The sequence below is a fragment of the Schistocerca serialis genome, chromosome 8 (genome assembly GCF_023864345.2).
Source record: "Schistocerca serialis cubense isolate TAMUIC-IGC-003099 chromosome 8, iqSchSeri2.2, whole genome shotgun sequence".
Taxonomy (NCBI): Eukaryota; Metazoa; Arthropoda; class Insecta; order Orthoptera; family Acrididae; genus Schistocerca; species Schistocerca serialis.
The window spans coordinates 455,997,658-456,010,614 of NC_064645.1; the positions used below are offsets into that span (position 1 = coordinate 455,997,658).

Genomic DNA, 12,957 nt, shown 5'->3' on the forward strand with positions numbered 1-12,957 from the left:
CTTCACATAAAAGAATTTCAGGAGGACATAAAAACCCACAAATACAGTTCAACATTGAAACACAGACAGATGAAAGAGTTAATTTCCTAGATCTCACCATAAGCAAGAGAAACAACAGACATGAGTTCACAACTTACAGGAAACTCACAATCAGCAGCACCATTATTCATAACCAATCTAATCGTCTCATGACTCACAAAGAAGCTAGCTTCAGATATTTACCACACAGACTGAAGAACAAACATGATTACATGTAAAAATTTAATACAATAAATCAAATTGCCAGAAGAATGGATATGATGCAACGAGAGTAGATAAAATAAACCACAAAATACAAAAACAGGCAATACATAATCATTAAACATACTCACAAAGAAACACGACACAGCCTAACTTGCAACTGCTGTCAATCTGTACATGTGGGTTGAACATGGCAGAACTTCAGAAGCAGGTATGGAGAACATCTCAGAGCACTGAAAAACAATAGCTCATAATCAATGTGACAACACAGAATCACCACCCAACAAACACTGACGGTGACTTAAGGATCCTTAAAACTAGTAACATTCTATACCAAAAATTAACAATAGAAGAAAAGTATCAAATCCAAAAGTCAACAGCCCAAGGGAAGAAAGTACTAAATGAATACACATAACTGTGCAATAAAGCCCTCTTTGTCACAACTGATGGACTATATAAATAACATCCACACCAAAACTTAACATGTTCAGCCCCCACAACTAAATTTCCCTCTCCTGAATACTGTGCAATATTCACTCTAGATGCCTTTCCACCACCACCACAACAACAACACCAACCAAACACACACACACGCACACTCTTCATTTCATTTCATTTCTTTTCATTTATTATCATCCTTTGCATCTATTGCATGGTATAGAAATTGTCATAGTACTGTCCAGAATATGCACAGCAGAATATTACAAATTTCTATCAGACATGTAAAATTAACATTATATAATATGTTGAAAATTAAAACATTGAATTAATGGGTTGTTCTTTTACATGCTCTGTTAACATGTACCATATGTGATGAATTTTTATATATATATTTAGTACATTTTGGAAAACACATATTACACATAATTTAGATTTAAAAGAGTATAAACAAGACATAGAACTGACAATGAGAACAACATGATATTGACAATACAAGTATCAGTTAGTGATTTAAGGATTCAAAATATTCTTCTATGCTATGAAAACATTTATTTGTCAGATACTTTTTTAACTCTGACTTAAATTTTCCTCCATCTTCTGTTCCCTTGATGCAGAATGGCAGAGCATTATTAAGCTTTATTCCATAGTGGCTCACATGTTTCTGAGTTTTTGTTTTTCTTGTTCTTTCGACATGCAGATTCTTACAGACATGTGCATTGTAGTCATGAAGATCTGAATTTACACGTAAACTACTCAAGTGTGTTCTTGTATGCAGTATGCTTTTTAATATATATAAAGGTGGTAATGCAAATGTTTAGCTGCATGAAAAGGGCTTGCAGTGTGTAATAGTTCTAATGGCACTTTTCTGTAATTTAAAAACTTCTCTCAAGCAACGGAATGTTATTCCATAGGATATAATAGAATTGAAATAAGCCATATACACTAATCTTGTACACTCTGCACTGCAAACTCTAGAAAACACACAAACCAAACACCATAAATGCCAACAACACTTCAAATCTGCACATCCCACCCAGACAAACATGAAACAAATGAATACTTCACAGCCACAACACCACACAATGGCTGCAAAAACACTCGCAAGTTTGAAAAGTCACAGGAAATGCTTGTGAAATGTCAAAAGTGGTAGAAATCAGCCTGTTACTGCACCACAAACAAAGGAGATAAATACCACAACACGAAAGCTGTAAGTAACACACAGAATAACATGATACATACTCATTTTCATTCAGAAATGAATAATAAACAAAAATAAAAATTGTGTTTTGCTGTTTGCAGATAAGTTTTGTGTAGCAGACTCACAGCCACCAATAAACATTCAATAGCTTCATGTAAGGTACGTAAACTAACGCACACATCCACCTTTTGCCAAATAAGCTACAAAACCAGAACTTTAGACATACTGAATAAACAACAAACAGTTCATCAGCCCAGTAATATATATCTTAACTGTTAACAAACCATGTATAATATTCAACAACGATCACTTCATTCACAAATGTAAATATTTTGTACCAAATGTTTTCTCTAAATGTTAATATGCAATAACGATTTCACAGAAAGGAAATAAAGTAACCCACTGAAGATAGCACAGAAAGTGCTGAAACAGGTCTGGATAAAACAAAACTTCTAAGGTGTCTTGCACAAGATGGAATTCTCATCCAAGTTTCTCTTATAGTTTGGCATCCGACTTTCCCATAGTTAGATTTGTGTGTTAGTCCCACCTCCAACTGATATAGAAAGACACTCCTAGAAAAGGAAAGTTAATATGGCCAGATAAGGACTTCAATAATTGAGACAATCTATAATTTTCTTTTCTCCGTCCCCTCTCTTGATGCTCGAGTTCGGCATTTGAAACCTGGTGTGTGCCGGATCCGTCTACTGCGTTTATTCCTATCTTTCTATGCAGGCTTTATGTACTACAATCAATTTAATGGTCTGTAAGTTATGCCTCTTATGAGCACTGTTTCTCAAAAGCAAATTGGATATTAATTGATAATGGATAATTTAGTTGCAAATTAAATTTTGAATCTTCAAACCACCTCATTACAGAACACACTATATTACTGTGATTAGGTTCATGATAAGTAATTTTTTTGGAACATGTGGACTTACCACTCACATATTCATTAAAGGAGGAACCAAGTGTCAAGCTGTTTAGTAACATCTTTAAAACGAAGCTTTTGAAGCACAGAATTTTTTTAAAAACAACACTATGGCACTAACTGAATTTCATTACTCATTTAATCACTCTGATCTGCCTGAAAAATGATACCTTTGAATTCCAGCTTCATTTCTGGAAGGTACCCAATATCAACTTCTAAGCTTGAATTCTGTTCATTCATCCATTCCATGTCTGAAAATTAAAAAAAGAAGGTCATTTATCAAGAAGGCTTATTGTAGGCCTACATGTAATTTGGTCATATTTATGAGCATTAAAATAATAATAATAAGAAAAATGATCGGCACTGAGACAGAACTAGAGCTAACAATCATCAGCACAGGAAAGTACAATGAAATTCCCATCTTCTGATGGAAAAGAACTTATCAAAGGAAAGAGGAAGACATAACAGGGAAAAGAAGGAAATATGGCGCTGGAGGAAGAAAAATATTTCTCTGAACTCTGGACCAAGAGGAGCACAAGAAGCAGGGATAAACTGCAAAGTACTGGTGGAGCTGCATGAAAGTACTCATGTGAATGGCCAGATCGTTGTGACAGATATGCTGACAACAGACTGAGTTATAAGGAATGCTGCTGACAGCAACTCCATCTGTTCTGAGAATTTTGTGCACGTCTGCCACAATCATTTGGCTGTTTATCCAACATATTTTCGTATGCGATGTACTTTGGGGATAAAATGAGAATTACAACAATGAAGTTACTGCAGACACAATTTTCAGAATACCGCTAATAATGATCTGCTAGCAGTCAGTAGCTGAGAATTCACTGCTTCCACATCCATCAAGGAGGTTCTTTATGGGGTTTATAGAACATGATAAATTAATATATGAAATGTAAGGATAAAGAAAATCACAGAGTGCAAATGAGGAAGAGAGGGGTAAAAAAGAGGTACAAGGAAAAAAAGGCTGTGGATGAGAATGGAAAATAGAACTAGGAAGTGACTGGCATTAACTTAGACTGCATGCGTGCTGAGGGGCTGGGCTCTCACTGTCAGAACTGGAAACTGTTAGTAATATTAGAGAAGGTCCAGGAGTTCATATTAGTGCAACAAGTAAACAGCCAGATTGTCATGGCAATAATGCACAAGATTTTGAACAATCAGCTGAATTATCATCAGTACCTTGCATCAGTTAATCAGTACACTTGATTAAAACTTGAGCTATTGTTGAAATATTATGTACAATTGCCATAACAATTTTGCTGTTTGCCCAAGAACCTTTTCTTTGGATTTGCATATGCTATGCACTAGACTTCCCAGCCAAGGGAGGTTATTGGTTAAAATTTGAATGACATTTAAGATTACATTTGAAATAAACCTGAGATTTTTCTTTTACAATTAGGTTTTCTTCTTTGCCATTTATTCTGGCAAAGAGCTTAGTAATCTTCATATACATTTAAAACAATGGGTAACATTTGCAGTTTTGTTAATGTACCGCATGTACTGGTTTACTGTCAATTGGTAAATTAAATTCCTTGAAACGTTCAACTGTGTTTCCAAATTTCTGCGTCAGCCTACATCCTCCCCTGTTCTTTCTTTCCCAGCAGCTGATAACTATGTAAGTTTCTTATTGCTAATGTTCATTTTTTACTACCAATTAAAAAAATAGAGAATAATAATTGTACACAATAGCTCATAAATAACTTGCCTACATTAAGTTTTTTTGTAGGTGGTACTTCCAAATGAAAATAAAAGACCTTGCTTCTATCTCTGCTTATGATGATTTGTCCTCTAAATTGGCCTGGGGTAAACCAGAATGGCAACAGTGGTGGGCTGTTCAGTTGAAATTCTGCATGGCACCTGAAAAATTAATTAAATATTAAGCTTAAATAATATCTATAAATGCATATTATACTTTGTAGATAAATAAAAAACTTGCGCTTCTGCAGTTAAGCTGTATTGCTATTGTACAAGGGCTATCCACAAAGTACATTATGTTTTGGAATTAAAAATAAATAAAGTATTGGAATTTTTTTTATTATATACAGGTGAAAGCCACACTAAAATATTACTTTTCTACATAGTTGCCATTTAAATTAAGGCACTTATCGTAGCGATGGATGAGCTTGGAAATTCCTTCGTCGTAAAATTCAGCCGCCTGTGCCTTCAACCACGTGGTTAATCAGTAACTCGGTAGAAATACGATTTTTGTGGATTTCCTGGAAAGAGGCACTACAATAAACTCTCAAAGGTATTACAAAACTCTGCAAAACCTCAGAAGAGCAATACAAAACAAGCGCAGGGGAAAGTTGATCTCAAAGATCTTTCTGATTCACAACAACGCCCGGGCCCACACGGCAAATGCCACTTGTGAAGTTCTCGAATCTTTTAAGTGAGAGTTGTTTCCTCATTCGCCGTACAGTCCCGACCTGGCACCGAGCGACTTTCACTTATTCCCAGCAATGAAGAAGTGGTTGGCTATGCAGCATTTTGATGACAACGCACAGCTTCAAGAAGAGGTAACCACGTGGTTGAAGACGCAGGCGGCCGAATTTTACGACGAAGGAATTTCCAAGCTCGTCCATCACTACGATAAGTGCCTTAATTTAAATGGCAACTATGTAGAAAAGTAGTATTGAAGTGTGGCTTTCATCTGTATATAATAAAAAAAATTTCCAATACTTTATTTATTTTTAATTCCAAAATGGAATGTACTTTGTGGATAGCCCTCGTATATAAGCACAAGAGTATCGATAGTTATGGAAGGATGATATTTATGTGCAGTATTTATTTGAGACACATATTTTACCATGTGTACAATGACACATTAGCAGTTTTAGACTACAATTATTATCTCAATTTATTGTTGATCATCCTGAAACTCCTTCATTTTTTTGTTTGCCATTTTCTAAATGTTTATTACATTAGAAAGCAGAACTTCTGAACTTTAGACATGGATGCAAAAACTCGGTCTAATAATAATAATAATAATAATAATAATAATAATACTTGTACTGTATATGCATGGTCCTGTCACATTAATGTGATCACTGCCTACAATCAATGTCAATGTGCAATAACCACTCACAGAGGGCAGGTGCCAGCACAAGAAGTGTAGGGTGTATAGTGTGTGTTGAGAGATGGGGAAGACAGTGCACTTGTTGTCATAATACAGAAACACAACAATTTATCTGACATCCAAAAGGGCATGATCATTGGCTTTCAGGTGAAGGATGTAAGCATTTCGAATACAACTGCTGTTCATCAGCAATGATGGTTGGAATTTGCACACCAATACCATGCATTAATGGACATCCAATGAGTAGCAAGAGGTGGCCTGTTGAGATGAATCACATTTTATGCTCAATTGGACAAATGGTTGTTGGTGTGTATAGTGTGAAACGTCTGAAAGCAAACAGCCTGCAACCAGGAGGGAGCATTATGGTCTGTGGAATGTTTCTGTGGCTTTCCCTGGGTGATCCTGTAATTGTGGAAGGCATAATGGATCAACATAAGTATGCATCTATCCTAGGGGCCATGCCCACCACTACATGCATGTTCCTTTTTCCTTGGCACGATGGCATCTCCCAGCTAGAGAATGCAACTTGTCTCACAGCTTTCAATGCAGATGCATGGTTTGAAAAGCACCAGGATTAGTTCGCCGTACTTCCCTGGCCTCCAACTCTCCTCATTTAAACTGAACCAAGAAATTGTGGGACCACCCCCACCAGGCTGTTTGCACGATGGATCCCCAATTCTTTTATTTATTTATTTATTATTTTATTTATCCATCCATATTGTATGGATGTTGTCCAAATGTACATGTAAATTTATGGGGAACCATTTCAAGGATGTGGAATATAAAATATGTAAATAAAAAAAAGTAAAGACAAAAATATATAAGGTCATACAAAAGGTAGTAACACACAAAATCAGATCAAAATTTATGTTTGGGCTTATTTTCCCAAAATGCGTATCATTTGTTTTATTTGCAATTAGTGTTAATCTGTGTGCATTGAACCAAGAGCGGAGATTCTTAATGATTTCATCAGCAGCTTTTTGAAGCAGCTGCTTTGGTGCACCTATTATCACATTAGTATCATCTGCGAATACCGTGGCATTTGCTGCACCATAAGATGTGTGGATGTCATTTATATAGATAAGAGACAGTATTTGACCTGGAATACTGCCTTGCTGACATCAGTCCTACAATTGGTACCCTGTTTTGTAAATATAATTCAAACCACAAATGGGAAACCTAGCACAGCTGCCCATGGCACTGGAGTTGGCATGGCTCCCTATCCCTGTTGGTACCTTCCAGAACCTCATTGACTCTCTTTCTGCATGCCTTGACTGTAGAAGGTGGTTGATCAAGCTTTTGGCTGGTGGTCACATTAATGTGACTGGACAGTGTGAGTCAGTTCACAATTTACTTATGAGCAAGAATACAGTTCACATGAAACTCTATTGTCAGCTAAGTGTCAGACTTCCAAATTCCTTAAACATTATTCTCTGTTGTGACTGAGCACGGTGGTACAATGTTTAAGACACTGGACTTACATTTGGGAGGAGCAGGGTTCAGAACCCCTAGCCGCACACTAAGTTTTATACACTTTCCCTAAACTGCTTAAGGTAAATGGTGCTGTAGTTCTTTCAAAGCAGTTGCAGTTGATTTTGCTTTCCCCTACTTGTTGGTTGGTTTGTTTAAAAGAGGGGGGAAAGGGCCAAACTATGAGGCCATCAGTCCCTTGTTCCTAATAAAACAATGCCACAAGTGTGAGAATAAGAGACATATAACACAAAACGGAAAGAAAGGAAAGACTACAAAAATGAAGGGGAGGCAAATAACACTAAAAGGAATGAAAGAGGACAAGAGAACAACAGAGATGCAAGAAACAGAAGAGAGTAAAACAAGAAAGCAGATTAAAGTGGCTGGCCAACCACGAAAATAAAAAGGAAAAGCCAGCCACCCTGCAACAAATTGACTGAAACCTTCACCCTAAAAGCACTACGGTGGAGGACACAGAGGGACAAAGGACATATGCTAAAACTCAGATCAATTGATAAAACCCACCCTCATGGATGAAACGTAAAACCAAATCAGCCGATAAGGCATTGTCTGCTAAAATCGAGGCTAACGAGTCCGGCAACCGATGATGAAGTTGCAGGGCAGCCAAAGAAGGACATAGCAGAAGAATATGGGTCACTGTCAACCGGGCGCCGCACCAACGCTGAGGTGGGTCTTCACGGCGAAGGAGGTAGCCGTGGGTCGCCCATGCATGGCCAATGCAGAGCCTGCACAGAACCACAGAGTCCCTGCGAGATGCCCTCATCGAGGACTTCCACACATTCGTTGTCCCCTTAATGGCTCACAGTTTGTTGTGCGTACTGAGATTTTGTCATTCCGTCTCCCAAAGCTGAAAAACCTTGCGGCGTAATAACGAACGTAAGTCACTTGTGGGGATGCCCATCTCCAGAAGTGGTTTACATGTAGCCTGTTTGGCCAGCTTGTCTGCAAGTTCATTTCCTGGGATTCTGACATAACCAGGGGTCCAGACAAACACCACTGAACGACTGGACCATTCCAGGGTATAGATGGACTCCTGGATGGACACTACCAAACGATGACAAAGGTAGCACTAGTCGATAGTTTTCAGGCTGCTCAAGGAGTCAGTACATAAAAGAAAAGACTCCCCAGGGCATGAACAGAGATACTGAAGTGCATGAGAAATGGCCACCAGCTCTGCAGTGAATACACTGCAGCCATCAGGTAAGGAATGCTGTTCAATATGGCCACCGTGCACTTAGGCAAAGCCAACATGACCATCAGCCATCGAGCCATTGGTGTAAACCACTTCCGAGACCTGGAACACGTCAAGAATCTAGAGGAAGTGACAGTGGAGAGCCGCAAGGTTAATGGAGTCCTTGGGGCCATGTGAAAGGTCCAGGCAAAACTGTGGCCGAGGCATACACCATGGAGGCATATGTGAACGGACTGCAAGTAGAGGTGGTAAAGGGAAGGACTCCAGTTCGGAGAGAAGGGACGGCCCGTGAACCACAATCATTAGCCCCAACCTGGGCTGCCAATGCGGGAGATGGACTGCCACAGACGGGAAAGGGATATGGTAATTCGGATGCTCAGGGGAACTACGAATGTGTGCTGCATAACTGCATGTCTGATTTGCAATGGAGGGACACCAGCCTCCACCAGTACACTGGTCACTGGACTCTTCCTAAGAGTTCCTGTCACTAGTCGAACCGTGCAGTGGTGCACAGGGTCAAGTAAATGCAACGCTGAAGGTGCTGCTGAACCATAAACCACACTACCATTGTCAAGTCGGGATTGGACAAGGGCTCTGCAGACCTGCAGCCTAATTGGTGTTGCTCAGGCAACGGAAGGCATTGAGGTGCAGCCTGAGCTTTTACTTAAGCTGAAGAAGATGAGGGAGCCAAGTCAATTGAGCATCTAAAACCAGTCCTAAGAATCGATATGTCTCCACTACAGTGAGTGGATCATCATTAAGGTAAAGTGCTGGTTCCGGATGAACAGTACAACACTGACAGAAGAGCATAACAATACATTGCACCTGAAAACTGGAAGCCGTGGGCTAGAGCCCATGACTGCACCTTGTGGATGGCTCCTTATAGGCTCCGCTCAGCAATACCAGTACCGGAGCAGCAATACGAAATGCAGAAGTCATCTGTATACAGAGAAGGTGCGACGGAGGGCCCGACAGCTGCTGCTAGACCGTTAATGGTCACTAAAAATAGAGAGAGACTTAATACAGAGCCCTGCAGGACTCCACTCTCCTGGATATGGATGTAACTATGGGAGGCACCAAATTGGACACAGAAAGTACGGAGCAACAGAAAGTTTTGGATAAAAATCGGGAGCGGGCCCCGGAGAATCCACTCATACAATGTGGCAAAGACATGATGTTGCCAGGCCGTGCTGTATGCTTTACGTAAGTCAAAAAAGACGGCAACCAGGTGTTGCCGTCTGGAAAAGGCTGTTCAGATGGCAGACTCGATGGACACAAGATTATCAGTGGTAGAGCAACCCTGGCGGAAGCCGCCCTGACATGGAGCCAGCGAGCCACGTGACTCCAGGACCCAACCCAACTGCCAACATACTATACATTCCAGCAGCTTACAAAGAACGTTGGTAAGGCTGATGGGTCGATAGCTATCCACATCAAGGGGGTTTCTACCAGGTTTGAGCACCAGAATGATGGTGCTCTCCCGCCATTGCGGTAGAAAGATGCCATCGCACCAGATCCAGTTGAAGATGATGAGGAGATGTTTAATCATCTGACTGTGAATCTGATCAGGCCCACGAGCTGTGTCAGGGCAATGTGCAAGGGCACTGAGGAGCTCCCACTCTGTAAATGGGGCATTATAAGATACACTGTGGCATGTAGTGAATGAGAGGACGTTCCCTTCCAGCTGCTGTTGGAGCGAGCAAAAGGTTGGGGGGTAGTTCTCCAACGCAGAGGCTCGAGCAAAGTGCTTGGCAATCACATTTGCGTCGTTAGATAATATGCCATTTATGGTAACACCAGGGACACCTGTTGGGGCCTGGTACCTGAAAAGACATTTGATCCTTGCCCAGACTTGTGAAGGTGACATATGGCACCCAATGGTCGAGACGTTTCTCTCCCAACACTCCTGCATTGTTTGATAAGGTAGTGAACACGGGCACAGAGCCGTTTAAAAGCTATGAGGTGTTCTAGGGAAGGGTGCCGTTTACGCCGCTGTAGAGCTTGCCGGCGCTCCTTAATTGCTTCAGTGACTTCTGGCGACCACCAAGGCCTTATGCCTTGGGCACCCTAATGAGCGAGGGATCACGTTTTCTGCAGCAGAAACGATTGTTGTAGTCACCTACTCAACCATCACATTGATGTTACTGTGTGGGGGTGATTCAATGGTTACAGCAGAGGTGAAAGTTTGCCAGTCCACCTTGTTTAAAGCCCATCTGGGCAGTTGTCCATGGGCCTGACACTGGGCCAGTGACAGGAATATGGGGAAGTGGTCAGTACCACACTGGTCGTCATGTGCTCTCCAATGGATAGATGGAAGAAGTCCTGGGCTGCAAATTGATAAATCAATGGCCGAGTAACTATCATGAGCCACACTGAAATGTGTGGCGTCCCCAGTATTTAAGAGGCAGAGGTCGAACTGTGATAGTAAAGTTTCAACATCTCTGCCTTGGCCAGTAAGCATGTTACCACACCACAAGGGGTTATGGGCAATAAAATCTCCCAAAAGTAGGAAAGGTTTAGGGAGTTGATCAATCAGTGCAGCTAATACATTCTGGGGTACTACACCATCTGGAGGAAGGTATACATTGCAGACAGTTATTTCCTGTGTCATTCTTATTCTGACAGTCATAGTTTCAAGAGGGGGTTTGAAGGGGCACATGCTCACTACAATCTGAGTTTAGGACATAATCGCAAACTCTACCTGACACTCGATTATATTCACTACAGTTCCTGTAATATCCTTTATAGCCAAAGAGGACAGGGGTCCACATTACCGGGAGCCAGGTTTCCTGGAGGGCAATGCAGAAAGCAGGTGTAAAGCTTAACAGTTGCCGTAGCTGAGCCAGGCAGTGGAAAAAGCCGCCGCAATACCATTGAAGGCATGGAACATTCAATGAGGCAGTTTACGCCTCAGAGTCACCTGCTGCCACTGACTTATTGCCTGAGCAGTGTATATCCATTGTGTCTGAGGGTCTGGCAAGATCTGGGTCCTCAGCGGATGCCAAAATCTCCATCCCACCCTCAGACACAGTTGTAGGTAGCAATGGTGTGGGTGCCACCGCAATTTCCTTAGTCTTAGGGGTTTTCGTTTTGGAGTTCTCTCGCTGCTCCTTGGGTTTCCCTGCCTGGGAGGACTTCACTGCCTCAGTCTGTAGAAATGAGGATGAGTATGAAGCCCTACGACCAGCTGCTTTTGGGCTCTTGAGCCACTGGCAGGTGTCAACTTTCTCACTAGCAGAAACCTGGAAAGGGAGTGACACAAGGCATCCCTTCCTACTGAGAGAAGCCGAAGAAGACTTACGCTTCTCCGGCTTAGAAGTGGGGACGGTCGTCCCTGATGGTTGGGGGGTGTTGGTCCCGAAGCAGGTGGTGCAGGAGCAACAGGGAGGGAAATGGCCCCCACCATCATGGGGCAGGTGTGGTCTTCTGGCTCTGAGAGGTGACTTGGGTTAGCGGAGCTGATGGTACCAGAACTGTTGTAGTGCGTAAGATGATGTCATACACACAGGATGCAGGCATTCAAATTTTCTCTTAGCCCCAGTGTAGGTCAATCGGTCCAGAGTCTTGTACTCCACGATTTTCCTTTCTTTCTGGAGAATCCTGCAGTCTGGCAAGCAACGTGAATGGTGCTCTCTGCAATTGAGAGAGATCGAAGGCGGGGCACATGGAGTATTGGGATGTGATGGGCATCCACAATCTCGGCATGCGATGCTGGAAGTACAGCGGGAAGACATATGACTGAACTTCCAGCACTTAAGGCACCGCATCGGGGGAGGGATATAGGGCTTTAGATCACAGTGGTAGACCATCACACCTTGACCTTCTCAGGCAATGTATCACCCTCAAAGGCCAAGATAAAGGCACCGGTGGCAACCTGATTATCCCTCGGACCCTGGTAGACACACTGGACGAAATGTACACCTCACCGCTCTAAATTGGCTCGCAGCTCATCGTCGGTCTGCAAAAGAAGGTCACTCTGAAATATGATACCCTGGACTATATTTAAGCTCTTATGGGACGTGTTGGTTACAGAAAGATCCCCCAGCATGTCACAAGCGAGTAACTCCCGTGACTGGGCAGAGGATGCTGTTTTGATCAAGATTGACCCAGATCTCATTTTGGACAAGCCCTCCACCTCTCCAAACATGTCCTCTAAATGCTCAACAAAAAACTGACGCTTCATTGTCATGAAAGATTCTCCATCAGCTATCAAACACACAAGGTACTGGGATGAATAAGATCTGCTGCCATCCTTAGCTGACATTCGTCCCATGGTGTGGCAAGGGAGGGGCACGATTTGGGGTCGTACTTCTGTATGTTGAAATGAGCTCGTGATCACTTAGAGACTGCTGGTGTTTCACCACCAGCAAGAG

General features: G+C 41.8%; 1 protein-coding gene across 1 annotated transcript in view; it reads right to left on the reverse strand.

Annotated features, from left to right (window-relative positions):
• Positions 1-12,957, reverse strand: part of LOC126416436 (selenoprotein N-like) — a 159,087-nt gene that overhangs the window by 34,754 nt on the left and 111,376 nt on the right. Inside the window, exons 5-6 of the mRNA XM_050084158.1 lie at positions 4,531-4,682; positions 2,978-3,058 (exon numbers count right to left, since the gene is read on the reverse strand). Of these exons, the coding sequence (XP_049940115.1) occupies positions 2,978-3,058; positions 4,531-4,682 (233 nt within the window). The remainder of the gene's footprint in view (positions 1-2,977; positions 3,059-4,530; positions 4,683-12,957) is intronic.